Source organism: Pelodiscus sinensis, chromosome 27, assembly GCF_049634645.1.
Source record: "Pelodiscus sinensis isolate JC-2024 chromosome 27, ASM4963464v1, whole genome shotgun sequence".
Taxonomy (NCBI): domain Eukaryota; kingdom Metazoa; phylum Chordata; order Testudines; family Trionychidae; genus Pelodiscus; species Pelodiscus sinensis.
In genome coordinates this window covers 8,936,311-8,956,569 of record NC_134737.1, presented here as the reverse complement: position 1 = coordinate 8,956,569, position 20,259 = coordinate 8,936,311, and the positions used below count along the sequence as shown (strand labels likewise).

Below are 20,259 nucleotides of genomic sequence, written 5' to 3'. Positions count from 1 at the left end.
GGACTTCAGGAAACTTGGCCCCACCCTGATATGTGGATTCACGGCTAACTACAGTCATGCCGGGCCACGGATGTTGCCGGAGCAGAGCGTGTGCTAGACTAAAGAGTTTCAGCCTGTAGTTTCACCCTAACTCCGGCAGTTACTGGTTGGCTTGTACCTAAAAGCAAGAGGGTTTATCACCCTTCTAGTTTATCCTGTGGAGTTGTTCTGGATTTGACACCCTGGCTCCTGGTCCAGCAGGTTTCAAAACCCACAGCATGCAGCCTTGCTGGCACTAAAGGTAATTGCGCTCATGTCAAAGCCACTGTGCCATGCGCTTGCAGTTCAAAAGGGCGGTAGGATAAATGGGAACTGGGCTTTAAATATCTATGGGCTTTTTTTTTAACCTGTTCAGTTTGAAACATCCTACTGTCCAATTGCACCTCGAGGGTGAAACTGCATCACCCAGTAGGCTCTCCAGGTTGGCCCACATCCTGAGGAGGGAAGCTAAGCATGGGCCTTGAAAAACGAGCCTGCAAACCTTTGAACCACACAAATTCCTGCTCACTCCCCCCTAGTTCCCCATTATAAACCAGCTCCTACATGGTGCTAGCTGCACAGACGCCTGCGGCGAATGTTCAGCGGCTAGTCCCCTGGAAGCGCAGCAGTCTCAGGTCAGAGACCTATAAATGCAGGAGGTACACGGGTGTGAATCAGCATCATTTTATTGGCGTCCGTGTCACTACACCTATTTACACCTGGTGAAGTTCTGACCCGTGGATTATAGCTATTTTTCCATTAGAATTTCCCTCTCGCCCTTCCTCTCTCTGCACCTTTCCTCCTCAAATGACCCTCACCCAGACCCATGTCCTGCTCTGTTTTTCCACCTTTTAAAAATGTGAATTCCTCTCCTCCCCCTGTCTCGGATCCCTTAGCTACGGTTCCTCCGACCCAGAATAAGCACCCCCCAAAACACCCCAGGTGGCGTCAAACTTTCAAATCCAATGCAGTTTATCTGAGTCCCTTTGAGTTCCCTCTAGGCAACCCACCCACGATGGTGGGAGCCGTGCAGACCCACATGCAGCAAGACAAGGGTGGGGAATGATCGAGAGAACTGATTGGCTGCCTAGAGAGAAAGGGAATGGGAGGGGTTTTATAGGACAAAGCAGAGACTTGCCCCCATACTGGACTGACCTGATAGGCCAAAAGGGGTTAGCAGCTAGTGGGCGGAGCTAATGAAACCTTCCTCCTACTTCAGCAGGGAACCCTGCATGTCGGCTGCTATTGTGCAGCCATATTACGCTATTGCAGAAATCAAATCAAGCTGCGTTAAAATGAGCGTGAAGGCCTCCCCCAGCCTGGCCAGCTGGCATGGGTGCCTGGAGGACCAGGGGGCGAGCACGGGGTTAAATCTCAATGACATTAGCATGCCTCAGGCAGAGGGGAGCATCGGGGGGCACTGCGTTGCGTTGCAGCTCGTTCCCCTCCAGCCGCAAGACCTGGAGCCTGGAAAAGTTCATGACGTCGACGACGGTGCAGAAGCTGTTGATGGAGAATTCTGCAGGGGGAAAAGGAGACAGGTTCTAAGACACAGTGGGAGTCCAGAACTCGCTAGTTAGCGCTCCTGCCATCCTGATGGAAAAGAGCCCCGTGGAGGGCAGACCACTGCTAACAGCACTGTGGGTAGTAATGGTCAGGAGCGGCCCTAGACTGTCTGCCAGCAACTGGCGCCCTAAGTGAACCATGCAATCAGCGCCCCCACCTCAATGATATTGCGCCACCATTTGGTGCCCCATTTAACTTGGCGCCCTAGGTTCGCCTATGTAGATGGGCCGCCCCTGGTAATTGTCATAACAGTGGACGTGACCTTAGGCACCGATGTCTCTTCTAGCTGGGGGGCAAAGGCTGCTCAACTCCCCAGGCCCTACCCCATTCCACCCCTTCCTCCAAGCCCCTGCCCCACCTCTTCCGACCTCCTCCCCCAAGTGTGCCCTGTACCTACTCCTCCCCATCCCTCCCAGAGCTTCCTGAACACTGCACATCAGCTGTTTGGGACACTCCCAGAAGCGCTAGGTGGGACGTGGGGTGAGGTTAGGAGTTGGTCAGCGAGGCCACCAGTGAGAGGCATGAGCAGGAGGCTCACGCCCCCCCCCCCCCCCCCCACTAACTTTCCCCCTTGGGTGCTCCAGCCCCGGAGCACCCATGATGAGTAGAACGCTTAGGCACTATGGTAATACACTTTTTTAGATAGCACATTTTATTGAGGGGGGATTTGATAGCAGCCTTCAGCTCCCTGAAGGAGGGTGCCAAAGAGGATGGAGAGAGGCTGTTCAGTGGTGACAGATGACAGAACAAGGAGTAATGGTCTCAAGTTGCACTGGGGGAGGTCTGTGTTGCATTAGGAAAAACTATTTCCCTAGGAAGGTGGGGAGGCACTGGAATGGGTTCCTAGGGAGGGGGCGGAATCTCCATTCCTAGAGATTTTTAAGTCCTGGCTTGACAAAGCCCTGGCTGGATTAATTAGTTGGGTTGGTCCTGCTTTTAGTAGGAGGTTGGACTCAATGGCTTCCTGAGGTCTCTTCCCACCTGGTGATTCCATGATTGCAGACACAGCTTTTGTAGTTCAGTTGAGAACCACTCTGCCCCCTTCTCCTCCGTGCAAGCCCCATCCCCAACTAAAACCACACTCGGGTTACCTCAGGGGGAAGGGTTGGAACATGTATTGCTTTGCACAAGGGGCAAGGAATGATTTTGCGATACCTTCAGGAGGCCTGATTTTCTGACTCTGCGGAGCAAATCTGCACCCTTTACACTGGGCACCCAGCAACTACCAAAATCACTAGCCAGGGCATTGTCTACTCTTTCAGATTCTCCTCGCACTTATTCCTCTGTAAATCCGGAGTAACCCGACTGATGTCCATGCAGTTACATTAGTGTAACTGGTGGAGAATTGACCCTGCTCTCCCGGTAACATAGGGAAGGGAAATAGATTGGAATTCGCAGCTGATCCTCTTATTTCTAGCCAGATTTCTCTGCTAGTTGTGAAGGGGGCTGTTTGTTGTGATCCCACTGGAGCTACAGCAAACCTGGATAAACCTGCTGCATTGTGGGAGAGGGTGTGTTGGGAAGGAAGAAAGCTGCCAGGGGGCAGCAAAGCTCCAGGGCTTGGCAGAGACTTAACCCATTGCTAATGAGGGAGAGAGGATTGGCTAGCACAGATGTTCCATATTGAAAGCTAGGAAGGCAACCTGGACTCCATTTTTCTAGCACCACCAGGGGACAGTGGGTCAGGGAATAGGCGCTAACCCTCTCCCAGCCTCTTGTAGAACTCTTTCATAGGGGGAGTAGCCCTGGCTAATGGATAGGAGCAGGAAGGTGGGAAAAGTGAGTTCTATTCCTGCCTCTGCTTATTCTTTCACTAAAGATTAAAAAGACTGGGACTTTTCAGCTTAGAAAAGAGGAGACTAAGGGGAGGGGAGTATGATAGAGATTTATAAAATCATGACAGGTGTGGAGAAAGTGAATAAGGAAAAGTTATTTACTTGTTCCCATAACATAAAAACGAAGGGTCACCAAATGAAATGAATAGGCAGCAGATTTAAAACAAACAAAAGGAAGTATTTCTCCAAGCAATGCACAATCAATCTGTGGAACTCCTTGCCAGAGGATGTTATAAAGGCCAGGACTTTAACAGGGTTCAAAAAGGAACTAGATAAATTCATGGAGGTTAGGTCCATCAATGGCTATTAGCCAGGATGGGCAAGGATGGTATCTCTAACCTCTGTTTTTCAGATGCTGGGAATGGGGTGCATGGGATGGATTGCTTGATGATTCCCTGTTCTGTTCATTCCCTTTGGGGCACCTGGCATAGGCCACTGTCTAGAGACAGGACACTGGGTTAGATGAACCTTTAGTCTGACGTAGTATGGCCATTCTTATGTTGTTAGGTCAAGTCCACTTTATCTCCTACTGACTCCATTTTCCTGCTCTGACACACGCTGATAAAAAGGACTTCTGTATAAGTTTCAAGCACACCATTACAGAGCTACCTAGCAGTATCTGTATGCTGTAGAAATTGAGTTTACGTATTTCTAAGTACTCCTGAAAATTCTTCCAACCCATATGATGAGGCTTAAGTTAATTCTTATAGATAGCTTGTCTGTTTTTCCTTTGGACACTGGCCTGTCACAGACTCTCTGCTGCAGAGAAGGATCCATACAAGGGGGCCTCATGCTTTGGAGTTAACCCAGCTGCTGTGAACAAGCCACCTTACTGTGGCTGGACCGTGGACCGTGTCTCCTGCTGTTGGTTGGACTGACCAATCAGAAATGAAGGGGGAGGAGGCAAAGCCACCCTCTCCCCTGGTGGTGGAACAGCAGGGCCAACCAAAAAAAAAAAAAAGCCCCAGCAACTGGAACTTGGAGCCTGAAACTCCTCAGCGAGGCCAATGCGTTCTGGGGGCCAGCTTGACTCTGGGAGAGCTGGCGGGGTGAGTGTGTGATTGTTTCAAACAGCTCTTTTGAGTAAGTATTTGCAGCTAATATTATCTAAGGACCTTTAAAAGGCACTTACACTGAAGTACTAAGTACAGAACAAAATACTCAAGTACTAGTGTGTAGAGTATCTCGAGATAATTACGTAGATGGGAACACTGCAGTCACGTCTGTAAGCTCCAACCATAGGCACAGGAGATATGGGTGCAGGGAGCAGCTGCAACACCCCCAAGCTCCCAGTCTAGCAACCAGGATCTCCTGGCTGCCTCCCCATGCCCAGGAGTTCTGATGCTGGCTACGCACCCAGAGTGAGCCCTGCTACCAACCCCATCTCCCAGCTCCTGGCCCTGCACATCAGGCATGGGCGAGGGTTCCCTTGGGAAGGCAATCTAGACTCCCCCTCCCCACACACACACACCTTGAGACCATTGTTCCTCATTCTATCATCTGTCACCACTGAGAACAGCCTCTCTCCATCCTCTTTGGAACCTCCTCCCCCTTGAAGGCTACTATCAAATCCCCCCTCACTTTTCTCTTCTCTAGACTAACTAAGCCCAAAGCCTTCAGCCTCTTCTCAAAAGTCATGCGCTCCAGCCCCCTCATCAGTTTTGTGGCCCTCTGTTGGAGTGGGGTCCACATCCTTTCTGTAATGGCGGGGTGTGTGCATGAGTGCGTGCAGAATTGGACGCAATACTCCAGATGTGCTGAGTAAAGGGGAATAATCACCTCCCTAGATCTGCTGGCAATGCTCCTACTAATGCACCTTAATATGCTATTAGCTTCTTGGCTACAAGGGCACCGTGTTGACTCATATCCAGCTTCACATCCACCATAATCCCCAGGTCCTTTTCTGCCAAACTGCTACAATGCTTGGGATTCTTCCATCCCAAGTGCAGGACTCTGCACTTCTTGTTGAACTTCATCAGATTTCTTTTGGCCCCATCCTCCAATTTGTCTAGGTCACTCTGGACCTTCTCCCTACCCTCCAGCATATATCTACCTCTCCCCTTAGCTTAGTGTCATCTGCTAACACGCAGCCATAAAAATGCATGGCTCAAACAGAGGGGCTTAAACGCCAGCTTGTTTTAATGCCATCTTTGTGCAGCCTCCATGGCTGCACTTGTTGCAAGCCAACGCTTGGGCGTCTGTTCTTGTTCTGCACATCTATCAGCTCCCCACTGTGGGGCGACGTGCTTCCCCTGAACCAGTCGCTGGCTTCGCTGCTGCTTAATTAACGTGATGCAGGCAGCACGGTTTGTTGCTCTGGTTTCTCGGAGCATCCTCTTGGCAGAGGCTTGTCAGGGGAGCGGATTTTTCCAGTCATTCAGCTTAAAAATAAATATTCCATTTGATTTCTTATGCAAGTGATTTTTGCCTGGCTGAAAGAGGCTGGAGATGAAAGGCTTCTGTTTAATCACAGCACTGAGGCAGCACAGAGAATGACAGGGCAAGATTCCTACACAGCATGTCTTCACTAAGTTGGAAGGGCCCCTCTTAGGGTGTATTGCTTGCTTACATGGCCCTCATGATTATAGTAACTGAGCACTCTCCTCCTCCCCAATTTAAAAAAACCCATGGATTTGCCCTCAGAAGTCCACTGTGCAGTAGGTAGCTGCCTAGGACAGATAGCAAGCTGAGGCAGAAGAGTCCAAATGGCTGGTCAACACAAGAAAATAATCCAGTAAAATGTGGACAAAGTTCCTCCCCAGCCTTGGTGAGTCCTGCATTTTCAGGCAGATTGTTTCCCTCAAAGGCTCACAGTGGCCCTCACCTTAAGCATTTTCTCTAGGGCACCAGCTTGCTGTTTGTTGAGCTACTCCCAGCACTGGTCAGCATAGAGCAAAGAGGGGAAACTAAACTCCATAGTCTCTGTGACCAAATCCCTTTCCCAAAGCCAGTCCTTTCTGGTACTGAAATGGGGAGAGGCTGGGTAGGGGGGAACCCAGCCCACCCTCTACTCTGGGTTCTAGCCCAGGGACCCTGTGAAAATGCTGTCTGAAGATGCCTCCAATAACTGCTGTATGGCAGCTACAATACCCTGGGCTACTTCCCCACAGCCTTCCCAGCACCTGCCTTGTTGCAGGCACCTCCCCTTGGTACCCACTTGCACTTTCTCCTCCCACACACTGCACAACAGCTTCTCTCCTCAGCTCCTTCCTTGCATACTAAGGAAACAGAAAGGAAGCCTTTTTTAAATCACTCTCAACAGGTTCTTAATTGGCCCACACACGATCTGATTAGTCTGGCTCCCTTGAGTCAGGAAGCCTCCTAATTGGCTCCAGGTGTTTTAATTGGCCTGATTGCCTTGATTGTTTCCAGCAGAGTCCTGGTGATTCTACAACAGCCAGTTTACCCTAGGAACAGGGACCTATTTAATCTGGGGCTAACATAGTGTGTTTCCCTTCTATTACTCTCTGTAGCCCTCTGGCCTGACTCAGTAGGATGTGAATTTAAACCAGATTAACTATTCCTGATTCATTCTATGTGTGGATGCTCTTATTCTGAAATAGGAATGCCTTATTCTGAATTGGCACACTCTGCTTTATAGGCAAGCTGAAATAAATGAGAGCTAGACACCTAAATACCTTGGAGAATTTGCATGCAAACTCATTGGAGCAGGGCTATCTTTCACCATAAAACTATGCAGCCCCTACCACAATAAGGTCTCGATCTTGGTTGGGTCTACAATCAAAACAATTATAAATAATATGAAACTCCTTTCAGGGAACTGAAAATAACATTCATGGCTTTTGGCTGACAATGGACCCAGTCCGGATTGGAAGTGGTGACTATCAGGTGAAAGGTTCCCAAACCACCACAAAATAGCACATTTGGACTCTCAAACCAGTTTTTTCCATTTGCCTTTAAAGGGGGCACCACATTTTGAATAGGTATTTTGCTCCTGTGACTTGGATGATTTGGAGAGAAATCTAGATGCTGACATGAGACTTTCCAATGTGAAAGAATCTTCCCATGACATCCAAGCTGCTGCGGGTGAGCCAAGGAGTTAGAATAAATGGGCCCCAAACTGAATTCCCCGGTGGTGCCAAATTGGAGAAATTTCAGAGATGCGTATGGCAGAAGTTTAATGAATCCCAATGAGGAGAGAGATGGAAATAGGCCGACTGAAAGGACCACACAAAACCCAGAATCTTTCTTCTTTCCATGTGTCCTCTTGGGATCCCTCTGAATGAAGATTAATCTAGGAAACCCAGTAACTTTGGTGTACTGGTAACTGGAGCCCGCAATATGGATTGCTTCAGTTACATGCTGTCATAGACTGAAGGTATCCTCCTTCCCATGTTTGTTCAATGTGTGTTGGAAATCAATGTTCCCTCTATTTTTTCCATGCATGTGCAGAATAAATTTTGTTATGTGCACCAATACAAAAGCATATGTGCACCATGAATAGACACGCATGCTGCTGGCTGTGGGCGCTCTGCTAATCAGCTGGGGAGCATGTGAATCTCTCCTGGGCAGCCGCCCAACCACTTACCTTGCAGGGGACACTGTTGGGAATAGTTGTAGACATTATTAAGTAATTAGCCAGCATTCAAGCTACAATTTAGGGTTGCACCCCCTCTCCATTCTGGGCCTGCAGTTTCCCTGATGGCATAGAAGTGGCAAAGTACCAAACCTTGTGCTGATCTGGCATTTAGAAAGCAGCCTCTGCCCACGCACGCAAATGGGAAGGTGCCCCTGTTCTATTATCCAGAGATAGCTTCAGGCCTGATGAAAGCAGGCACAATCCCCATTGGGTTTAATAGAATTGTGCTTACTAGTCAGGTCCCCTATGACAGGGTGGGCATACCCTGCACTAGTCAAGACGGGGTTAAATCCACTTTATGGACAGAAGTTCCTTCTCCTAAGCCGTACTGGGCATGCTCCAAATGCTACAGCAGTATAAAGGGAGGAAGCACTGGAAACCAGAGGGGAAGGACACTCCTGCTGAAGGCTGGTTACAGCCCTGACCTACAGAGGCTGGAGACCCCAAGGGCCGGCTTGGCTCTCTGTGACTGATGGAGCCCCAGGAGGTGACCTGTGCTGGGGACCCTGGAGACCCCAAAGCCTCGTGCATTGCCTCACAAGAGACAATGATAGGACACATATGTGTGTATGCGTGTGTGTGTGTGACAGACCATGTAAGCTCAGTGTGTTTCGGTGGGATTCCCCAATGACCCAGCGGCAGACCGCTCTAACGCTGAGTGCTGAAGTGTGGCATAAGTTACACCACTTTGCCACTTACCCCTCCTTTCTGATCAAATCTGTGTCACCTGGACCCAACTCTGCTCCCACCTGCACCACTGACACCAGTGGAATCACTCTTATTTACACCTACCTACGTGAGAACAGAATCAGGTGTGTTGCACAGTTTACATCCTTGTGCAGGGAGCTAAATGCATGTCTCTAGGGTTACTCAATTGTGAACCTGTGTGTGTGCGAATATTGTCTTTCCCCTGCCGTACAGAGGGCAAGTTTCTGTTCCTTCTGCACCTTTTCTGTGTTTTTTTTCTCTTTGCACAACAAAAATTCATATAAGGAAACCACATGGGCACAGCTGGGTCCCAAATAATTGTGTTGACTCAAGGTACACAAACACCCCGTGTCTAGCCGCCTACACATGGCTGCTGCTCTCACTGGTTTATAATATAGAGGACACCATGACATATTTAAAGGGATACTATCCTATTCTTATACGCTATGCTTTCTGATGTCCACATCTCTCAGTGGCAGTCCCCCTTCTTCAGTGCAGCCACATCCCTTGTGCCTAAGTTGGCCTTTCTCCTCTGATCTCTGACCATTTAATTCAGCCAGTGTATTTTTAACTATTAACGTACGTCTGTCTCATGAAGTTCTCTCTGGAGTTCTGCCTCCGCTTCCAGAATGAAGAAAGAGAATCTCACAGACACGAGTGCGCGAAAGGATAGCAACTTGCACTTACCCGAGCGGTGTCCATCCCAGCATCTCAAAGAACTTTGTGAAAATTCTATGTGGGCGGGGCATGGAGGAGGGAAGCGGTTGGAATACGGAGACATAGAGTAGGGACGTGATTGGCTTAAGGCCATGTAAGAAATCGGTGGCAGAGACAGTGATGGAATTTAGGTTTTGTGTGTCCCAGGCCTTCTGATCAGACCCTGAGACCAGTGGCAGAACCCGGCTCCCCATTTCCCTACTGCTTGTCCTGACCATTTGACAATGCGACCCGCTAGCCTCAAGGAGTTGCTGGTCAGATGTTGCTCACCATTGATTTGGTTCCCTTGGAGGTAGAGGTTCTCGAGGTGGGTGCTAACCCGGGGGATCTTCTGGAGCCTGTTGTAGGACAGATCCAGCTCTAGGATGCTACTGGTGTTGAAGGTGTTGGAGGAGAGCCCGTCACTGGTCAAGCTGTTGTGGGACAGCCTGATGTAAAGCAGCTTGGGGGCCACCTTGAAATACTCATCAGGGATGCTGTGGATGTAGTTGTGCTCTAGGTACAGCTGCTCCAGAGAGCTTGGCAGGCCATCAGGGACCTTCCTGAGGTGATTGTAGCTCAGGTCAACAAGGATCAAGGACTTCAACCCTTTGAGAGATGCTGCTATATCATGGATCTCGTTGTGGCTGAGGTACAGGGCAGTGAGGTTCTCCAAGCCCTCCAGAGCATTGGCTGGGATCCTGGTGATCTGATTGTAAGACAGGTGGAGCTCTCTCAGGGACCTGGGCAGGAAGCTGGGCATCTTGGTTAGGTTGTTGTTATCCAGATACAGCCTCTCCAGGTGCTTGAGCTTGGCAAAGATCCTCTTGCCCATCTTCTCGCTGGTTATCTGGTTGCCGTGCAATGCGATCCATTCCAGCGTGGTGGCGTTGTCGAAGGCCCCCTCTTGGACAGCGGTGATTTGGTTGTTCTGGAAGTAGGCGTACTTCATCCTGGAAGGCACAAAGGGGAGGTACCTCAGGCTGCGGCTGTCGCAGTACAACGCCGTGGAGAAGTTGGGGGGGCATTCGCACTCCTGGGGGCACTCCCGGGAAACGGACTCGGGGATGGGCTCTGGATTAGAGAACTCAGCCGGGATGTAAGGGTAAGGGGGGCTCTCCTCCTCGTAGAACGGCAGGTAGTTATAATAGGACGACTGGCTGCGGAGGTAATGATGCAACCAGTACATGTCTTCATCTTCTTCATACTGGCCGAAGGAGACCACACACAGCCCAGCCGCTATCAGGATGGAAGCCCAGTGCATCCTGCAGAACCTCATGGAACCTGTACGGAAGGAGGAAAAATATGAGCAACATTAGGCCAGGCACAAGTGACTAGAAATAGGAAGAAGGAGGGAGTGTATCATGGGGAGGTGCATGGGGCTTAGCGTGATGAGGCAGGAGACGTTGGTTCTATTCCTGACTCAATCACTAGTTTTCTGGGTAACAAGTCACTTCTTCTCCTTGTATCTCAGTTTCCCCATCTGTATAATGGGGATAATCACACTGACCTCTTTTTTAAATGCTTTGAAGTCTGCTAAGGAAAAGTGCTGTATACGAGCCAGGAGTGATAACCACTGAGGGAGGGTGCCCTTGAAATGCAGTAATAGAGCTGGATAAATACTCCAATACTACTTTGACGCTCTTTTGTTTGTTTTTTGAGAACATTTCTGCCAGGGCTGGTTTGTTCGCAATGACTTATTATCATTACAGTAGTGTCAACAGAGGCTACCAATGAGATTGGAGCCCCATTGTGCTAGGAGCTGTACATAGTAACAGAGACAGTTCCTGCTCTCAAAGAGTTTGCAATATATATAGACAAGAAGTACACAGGATGGAGGAGAGACAGTCACCAACGACACATACCAGGTGACACAACACTTCAGTGGTAAGCTGAGAAAAGAACTAACATGTCCATCTGACATTGCAAACTTACATGTTATGCACATGGATCCGTATAAAGATTTGCATTTTAAGTGGTTGCTTGGAAGCGCTTTAGGCGTCACCCAATCAGGAAGCAGAAACAATACCATGTGACTTTAGACCTCGTGAATAGCAAGTGTTTTAAGTGATAAATAGTCAATATTAAACACAAAGGCTGAAGTAACCATTTGCCATCAACTTTTGCATGGCAAATATGTTTATAAAGATCAAAGTCTATTCGGGAATAATATGCACGTGGAAGAAAAGGAGCTAAATTAGTGGCATGAAATTATTTCTGTTAATATTTCATCAGGCTGCTGTAACAGACCCGGACATCTGGATGCAATGAGACAAAAGCTGTTTCTGTGGGGAAGAGTTGTGGCCTATTGGAAAGATTGGGATTTGGGAAACCTAGCTTCCCCTCCTGACTGTGTCATAGATGACTTTTGTGACTTGGGTAGGTGACTCAATCTACCCCGGGCCTCAGTTCCACTTCTGTACAATGGGGTTAGTACATCCCTACATTACCAGGTTGCTCAGAGGTTGACACCCATTATGACAATGAGATGTTGACATGTCATGGCCATGAAGACCTATAACTGCCCCCACAGTGGCTTATGCCTGTTCCCTAATGCTGAGTGCATGGAACAGCATGCATGGAAGAGAGTTAGAATGCCCCCGGGAAATACCCCAGGATGCACTGAGTGGGGGAGGTTCGGGTGTGACTGCTGACCCCTGCATAAGGGACTTGGTATTCAGACTCCTCTATAATCTCTGCTCCACTGGAAGGAGTGATGGCTAATACGGACTCTGAGCGCCACATTTCCCTTATCACCATCTAGCTGGTATTGCATAGTCCACTTCCAGGGGAGCCGACAACCTCTGTGGGTCCCTGGGCAAGGTGTGTGGAGGACTGGTTCTGTGCTTGTGGAAGGGGCGGGACCTGGAGTGGAAGGGGCGGGACCAGGAGCAGTCAGCCCACTGTATCACTTAGGGTATGTCTACACTACCCTCCTAGTTCGAACTAGGAGGGTAATGTAGGCATACCGCACTTGCAAATGAAGCCCGGGGTTTGAATTTCCCGGGCTTCATTTGCATAAGCCGGGTGCCACCATTTTCAAATCCCGGCTCGTTCGAACCCCGTGCCACGCGGCTACACGCGGCACGGGGTTCGAACGAGCCGGGATTTAAAAAAATGGTGGCGCCCGGCTTATGCAAATGAAGCCCGGGAAATTCAAATCCCGGGCTTCATTTGCAAGTGCGGTATGCCTACATTACCCTCCTAGTTCGAACTAGGAGGGTAGTGTAGACATACCCTTAGAGCAGTGGTTCCCAGACTTTTTGGCATCACGCCCCCCCCTTTTTGATTTTTGAAAAACCCTCACAGCCCCCCCAAAAATAGCAGCAAAACTTGTTGAGCAAAAAAAAAAAAAAAGGAACTGAGCGGGGCAGCAAAACTTGATAGGGGGGGGTGGCTGGATCGCCTTGCACCCCCCCTGGAATTTCTTCATGCCTCCCCCAGGGGGGCATGCCCCCCAGTTTGGGAACCCATGATTTAGAGGGTGGGACGCCCCTCCTCTTTACTCGCAGATCCACACCGAGTGCTCTGGTGGTGATTTAAAGGGCAGTAGCAGCAGCAGTGGCCAGGAGCCCTGGGCCCCCTTGAATTCCTGGGCCTGGGGGGCGACTGCCCCCTTTGCGCACACACCCCACCCTGCTCAGTGGACCTGTCCACTGCTGAAAGAAGCTCCCTTGTCCTGCAGCAGGGAGTTCCGCCCCTTCATTATAAGGGTCTTTTAACTAGGTCATTCCCGCTGTATCACCATAATCTGGAACTTCCCACCATGTGGTCTGGGGAGAGGGTTCTTAGCCCAGTCACCCCAGCTATCACACCACCTGCCCAGGGCTGGATGGAGTCTGAGAGCCAGGGTCATGTGCATTGTTCTCCCCACATGTAGCTACCAGGGCAGCGTGTGGGAAGGGGTAGGGAGAAGGAAGGCTTGAGACGCCTGGGGAGAAAGGAGTCTGATCCTGGTTGTAGGTCCCTTCCTGACCCTCTCAGTCACCTCCTCTTACGTGCCACAGTGGGCACAGGCTGAGCTCCTGAAACCAGTGAGCAGACTCCCGGTGGGGGCAGGACTGGGCTCAGGCAGGGAGAGGGGCCCTTCAGACTAAGGAATCTGCCAGCACCTCCCCCAAAGTGCTGGGTCAACACAGAACAGCAGGAACCAGTGGGGCTGCTCCCTGAGGCTCCCAATTACCCCGAGCATTGTGTGAGTCCAGCTTATTGCGAAGGTTTGGCTCTGCGGAAAGGGAAGGCTGCTCACTGGCCTAGGCTGCAGCTCCCATCCCTGCCAGTCTGCCTGCATCGCCGTATCTCGCCCTGGGCCTCAGTTCCCCATCTGTGAATAGGGTAGCAATAACACTGCCTGGCATTCAGTCTGTAGGCTTTGTGGGACAAGGACTGTCACTGTGGGTATGTACAGCGCCTAGCGCGGTGGAGCCATGTTCTTAGCAGGTGCTACTGTACTCCACGTAATAGTGGAGGATTAGAGGCCCCTTACAGGCAAGCCCAGGGTTTTGCAAAGCTGTGAAATTGGTGCCCACCGATGTTCCCTCCACTCTTTTCCATCAATGTGCAGAATAATTTTTTATGTGCACCTAATGTGCACTACCAGGAGAAATACCAAAGCAAGCTGTGGGCTCTCTGCTAATCAGCTGGGCGGCATTGCGGTCTCTCCTAAGTGGGCGCACACAGGTACAGCGGTGCCCACGGTACAGTCTGATCTGGATTTGCTGCCCCTGCCATGTAGACAGCCTGTTCAAACCAGGTCTTTGTTCAGGGAGGGTCCCAGACTAATGATCACAGCAGGCCTCTGAGTCGCTGGTACTGGCCCGATGGCGTCCATGGCCGAGGCTCAGACATACCCACAGGACAGAGCTGCAGGAAGGGGGATATATTTATAGCTCCAGCCCGAATGTGGAATCCCGGCGGGCTAGACAAAGAGGGTACAGTCCAGAGCTGAGCCAGTCTGCACATCGCCACCTAGGTGCAGTGCTGGCTGGCAGGCTGCTGGTGTGGGAAGAAAAGAGGGATTGAGGCACTCCGTGGCTGGGCTCTTGGGTTTCTTCCATTTTCCATGCGTACGGGAGTTCCTGCTGCCAACAGGGCCAGTGACACGTGGTGCGTTGCTGAAACTGGGTGCGGCCCGGAGCCAGGCATGCAGGCTGTTTCAGAGAGCAGCTCTCCTCCTATCCTGGGGGTACCTTGACTGGCAAAGTCTCCCCGCTTCCCGGAAAATAGGCTTCCTCCACCCCCCTGGAAAGCCATCTTTCCTACTGTGCTGCTCCATTCCTAGGGGGTCTGCCTCCCCCTCCCCCAATGTGGCACTATTCCTAGGAGGTCTGCCCCCCTCCTCCTGATTGGCATCATTCCTAGGGGGCCTGTTCCAATTTCTAGGGGTCTCCCCAGGTATGGGACTGTTGCTAAGGGGGAATCTCTCCTGCATTCAGTGGTGTTCCTAGGGCTGCCTTCCTGCATGTACCCCCCCATTCTAAGGGGGTCTTTCCCCCCTGTTTAGCTGTTCCTCTGGGGTCTCTCTTGCATAGACAGCCCAGTTTCCCTCTGTCCAATGCTATGTCTGTGGCAATTCTCTCTCAATCTACAGCCCTGGTCCAGCTCCATGTCCATAGTGGGTCTGCATCCCTTTCATGTGTAGGATAAAACAGGTGGCATGTCCTGTCAGGGGTACTGGTTCCCCAGGCTGCCCATCTAACTGGGGTTGTGCTGCAGAAGGCACCTTGCACGGGCACCTGGTGTTAATGGACAGCATGAGCTTCCTCCATCCCTATCAGTGCCACCTTCTCAACACTGTTAACGAGGCGCTAGAATCCAATGCAGAGCCATGTAGGCGTTGTGCTGGGTGGAGAGGGTGGTGGTGGGATCAGGAGAGTAGACTCTGGTTTGAATCTGTCTAGCTTGTCTTGCCCCTCCCTGCCCGGAACGTAACACGTCATCAAAGGAAGAAAGGCATTGTTAATAAGGCACAAAGCTGCCCCAGCTCTGTGCCATCCGTGTCGTTGGCATGTGATTCCCCTGGTTCCCTGTGTCAGTGTCGTGCCGCCTGCATGGCAAGGGGGTAGCATTCCCTTTGCGGCACAGGTAGGCAAACAAATAATTTAAAAAAAAGTCCCAACCCACGATAAACACAGAAATCAACTTACCAGACTCAGAGCCCCAGTGTTCTTCTGCCTGATCTCCTGTGTATTAACGAGCATGTGTGTGTCTCAGTTTGCCAGGGTTGGTGCCCGCCCCGCCGTCCTGATCAAATATTGTGCTTGCAGGTCATGGGCACTGCTGGATTTTCCTTTTGGAGCGGCTTCCCTGTAGCAGACAGCTCGCAGAGTAGAGCGAAGATGCCCTAATGCTGCCTGACGTTATAAACAACCAGCTTTTCCGCTCTCCTCTTGCACACTGGTGTCTTTCCTTGCAGAGGCTTTGGCAGGTTGCAGCCTCTCTCTGTTGAACAAGTTAGTGGAACAGTGGGTGTTGTTTTGAACCGACTTTTCTGAGGTCGCCTGTGTTTCTCATCACACAGAGACGATGAGGCTGGGTTTAAAAAAAATAAATCAGACTTTTGGAGGGGGGAAGATGCTCTGGATGAGCTGTTTAGAAGCAAAGCATCTTCACGATTTTCGTGGCTGGGGAGATGGCAGAATGGCCTAATGATTGTATCTGATGGCCATGTCACCAGCAAGCCTTGATATTTTATAATTCTACTATTAAACAGGAATGTTTCTAGAAATATTTATTCTAACGAAGCGGCATCCAAGGTACATAAACTACATACCGAGAAGCTAATGTAACACTAAGAATTTGTTTCACCTGCCGCCGAAAGGTGCCACATGGACACCCTGCTGGCTGTGCTTCTCTGCCAACCCACACGGGAGGCAACATATTTTCTTGCTTCGATACTGTGGGGAAGGGAGCCATAGAAATGTCTAAGACACATAGGCTACGTCTGCACTGCAGCGCTGTTTCAGGATACTGGCAGTGTCCTGAATTCGCTATCCTGTGTCTTAACTGCAAGCCCGTTATTTCAAAATATAACGGGCTCGCTGTTGTGACGTCCCTGTAAGCCTCATTCCACGAGGAGTAAGGGGCGTTTCAAAATAGCGATTTATTTCAAAAGAAGTGTGGTGTAGACAACGCCTTTTAAATTTTTGAAATAAGCACATTCGAAATAACATCGAAATGAGCGACGCCATTTGTGTAGGTCAGCTTGCGTACCTCAATTTCGACCTACGGGGCCGTGTAGACGGCCGCACCCATAGAGCACAGATGGGCACTTGGGAGTCTTGAGTCTCTATACATTTCAGGTCCCCCTTACCAGCGGTGTGGGAATATTTTTAAACGGGGGAAGATGCTGAGTCCTCTTATCCCTGTCTACCTCCACCCCAAGCTGAGGCCAGGAACAAAGCCCCAGCATGCAAGGCAAGCAGCCAGCACTCCAGGCATGGGACCAGCTGTAGCGATCCCTGGTGTACGGGGCTCAACCTAGGACCCCAACTTACGGCGCTGGCAACAGAGCAGCTGGAGCCGGTAACTGGGACCCAGGGTGCTAAGTGGAGAGCCAGGGGGTGCCGCAGCATCCCCTGCACACTAGTACCCGCACCAATCCCCATTACTATATTGACCATTTTACAATCCTGAATCTTTATCACACTCCTATACTGTAAGAGCAGGACTATTATTCCCATTTTACAGGTGGTGACCTGAGGTTCAGAGATATTTAGGGCCTTGTCTCCACATCTGGAATAAGGAAAACTGTTAATTTAAGGCTACATCTAGACTGCCCCCTCTTGCACAAGAAAATATGCAAATGAAGTGAAGCAGTGAATATTGCTGCACCTCATTTGCATACTTAATGAGCCGCCATTTTGTGCAAGAGCAGTTCTTCCTGAAAAAAAGAGGTAGAACGGGTCTTGCACAAGAGGGAGCAGTCTAGACGTATCCAAAAGGTTTCAGAGGGGTAGTAGGCATGTTACTCTGTTTCAGCAAAAACAAGGAGTCTGGTGGTACTTTTTAACACATGTATTAGGGTATGAGAGCCTACGCTTTTGTGAACTACAACTCTCTTCCTCAGATGCTGAAGAGGGGAAAAAAAGGAGACAGAGATGGGAATGTGACATCAATGCTAATGAAATCAGAGTGGATGTGGCCCGTCTCCAGCAGTGGGGAGAAGGTGAAAGGACCGGAATGGGAAATTACCTGTTGGGAAGTGAGAACCACTCCCTGTGTATGTATAGACCAAGGGTGGGCAACCTTTTTTGGGTTGGGGGCCACCCACAAAAAAATCAGTCGGGGGCTGCACACAAGTGACAAGCCAAAATTTTAAAAAAAGCCAGCCCCTCAGTGATGTGGCCCCTCGGCTGAGAAGCAGAAAGAGACTCCTCAGCCATGCGGTGGAGTAGCAAGGAGGCCTGGAGCACCAGTGCAGGCTCCCCAATGCTGGGGGGTGAGCCTTGAGCTGCGGGCTGGATCCAGGCAAGCCGGGGGCTGCATCCGGCCCCAGGGCCAGAGGTTTCCCCACCCCAGGTTTAGAGCTTGGTTCAGGGTGTCACATTTGCATATGAATTTCAGCACCGCAGTTTCTCTCTGCAGTCTGTGTTGGAAATTTTTCTGTCTGCCAGGCTCTAATACCTTACTCCACTTGTTAGTCTTTAAAGTACCACCGGACTCCTTGTTTTTGTTCATTGAAAGTGGATTCACTGTTCTTGATTAACGCCACATGTGGATGCTCTGACTCCAAATCAGCTTAATCCACTTGCAAAAGGGAATAACTCCCATGTAGACAAGCCCGCAGGAATTTGCCCAGATCCAGATAGACAAAGGAACTGGAGCTGAGTGTTCAGAATCCGAGGCTGGCACACCAAGTGCTGCCCGACCCTTCTTGCCCAGAGGGCTCTGCTCCCAGTTTTCTCACAGATGTTAGCTTGCTGGTGTAAACGTATGCAAGTGACTTCACTGCTCAGTGCCCGTTTCCCCGTCTGTGTTATGAAGATAACACAGTTATCCAGCTTTGTAAAGCGCCTTGAGATGTGTGGATAAAATGGGCCCTTACAGGGACTTAAATATTATTATTCATCCATCACACGGGCCATGGCCGTCCAAGCTGCTTCCAGATTCCACCTCGTTCCCTGCCAACTTGCCTCTGGAGAAGCAAGAGGCCTTTGTAACTCCAGGGCTATCGGCTTTCACCAGCTCTCAACGCACATGGTATTTTTAAAGCTGCAAGTCATAATTACGAGTTATTCAAACATTTCCTCCCCCCGCCCTTCACCAAAGAAAAACCAATAGATCCTCATCCAGCTGCTAATCACCCCTAAATACAGCAGCATTCAGGGCATCGGGGGTAGGGTTTCTGAAGGAGCCTGGAATAAATTAGTTCAGTTCAACAGGCGCTGACTGCCAGGCTGCCTTAGAGATTTGTATTTACTTGGATTCCTTTGCCAGTCCCAGCCTAAACTACCACTGCTTTTCGGGATGCTTGCAGTGACCCTAATAACCCACGACAATTTTGCTATGAGGAGCACACACTGTAGCTGGAAAGAACAGATGTTCCTAGGGAGGGGCCTGGCTGCATGGACTCATCCAGTGGAGAAGCTGCTGTTTGTTCTGGAAGGGTGCAGTCGGAGAGATCAGAGGGTCTCTTACATTCCCAGGGGAACAGCCAGGGTGGGACGCACCGGCTTGTGCCCGGTAGCATAGCAAGGAAATCATTTCATTCCTGAAGTGTGTTATAAGAGCCTGCGCCTGGGAAAGGGGTATTTGGGGTTGTCACGGACTCACGGGTCGTGCCCCCCCCTTCAGTAGGACAACCCTTCTCGGGGGCCCACTGTCTCTCGGGGGTTAAGCCCCTCCATCTCCTGAGACCGCACATCTCTGAGCCTCCAGCGCACCTGTCTCTGCCATGGGCTCTCTCAGGGAATCCTCTCACTCTGGACCCCTGGGCCCTCCACTCTAGCCTGGAGAGTCTCTCAGCAAAACAGGAGGGTCTGCTGAGCGTAGGAACACAGCCTAGGAACTCTCTCAACTCTAGGCCTGGCCTCTCTCCCCCCAGCACGTCTGAATGTCCCTTGTTCCCTGTGCCCAGTCCAGAAACTCCCTCCTTCCAGGTGAGCTTCCAATATCAGTGCCCTTCCTCTGTCCTTTGTCTTCTATCAGGTAAACAGGGTCGCCTGGGCCCCTCTCTTCTCCGCTTCTCCTCTCCTCCATCCATCCCTCCCACCCCCAGCTGGGCAGGTCACCAGGACCCTTTCTCTCATTGTCCTCCCACTTGTCAGAACCAACGATGCCATCCGAGCTGGATCTCTCAATCACACGTTGCTGGGGTCCCCAGTTTCATGCTGCTCCCTGAAACAACAAACTCCCTTTCCTCTCTCCTCATGACACCGGTAACACCCAGTGGCACCAAGTGCCACCCCCCTGCTTGCAACCCCCCCTTTGAACCCTCAAAAATCCCTCCCTTCGTCCCAGGGGTTGGGCACAGCCTCTTCCCCAGGAAATATAAGCAGCGGCCCCAGAACTCCGTCTGCTCACTTGAAACATGCTGCTCCTGGGAAGCGTGTCTCTGGGAAACCAAGCACCTCTCAAACCCTGCTCCCTTGTGTGGCTTGCTTAGCCTTCCCATGGAAGAGCAGGCTCCTGGCGTATCCAAGCCCCTGGACAGGTTCTTCATTGACCCAAAAAAAACCCCAAAACATGTTGACATTCTGCTTCCATCTATCACTGTCCATCTCTCTAGTCCAGTGTTTCTTAAATTTTTCAAAACCGAGGAACACCGAACGAATGAACGAACGAACGAACGAATGAACTAACGAACTAACAAAAGGGTCAGAGGGAAAGTTATTG

General features: G+C 50.6%; 1 protein-coding gene across 1 annotated transcript; it reads right to left on the bottom strand.

Moving 5' to 3' along the window:
- Positions 1–1,217: 1,217 nt before the first annotated feature.
- FMOD (fibromodulin) lies at positions 1,218–15,966 on the bottom strand. Its single transcript, XM_006133110.4, has 3 exons — positions 15,570–15,966; positions 9,715–10,707; positions 1,218–1,537 (listed from the first exon to the last, which is right to left on the bottom strand). Exons 2-3 carry the CDS (start codon positions 10,700–10,702, stop codon positions 1,386–1,388), a joined length of 1,140 nt encoding a protein of 379 aa, XP_006133172.2. The 5' UTR covers positions 10,703–10,707; positions 15,570–15,966; the 3' UTR covers positions 1,218–1,385.
- Between the last annotated feature and the right edge of the window lie 4,293 nt (positions 15,967–20,259).

What these genes read in the sequence shown, in the direction of transcription:
- FMOD (XM_006133110.4), bottom strand. Translation starts at nt 10,702, where the DNA reads ATGAGGTTCTGCAGGATGCACTGGGCTTCCATCCTGATAGCGGCTGGG. An exon ending in CCAAGGGAACCAAATCAATG is followed by an intron (nt 1,538 to 9,714) that starts GTGAGCAACATC and finishes TTCCCCCTGCAG; the next exon opens with AATTCTCCATCAACAGCTTC.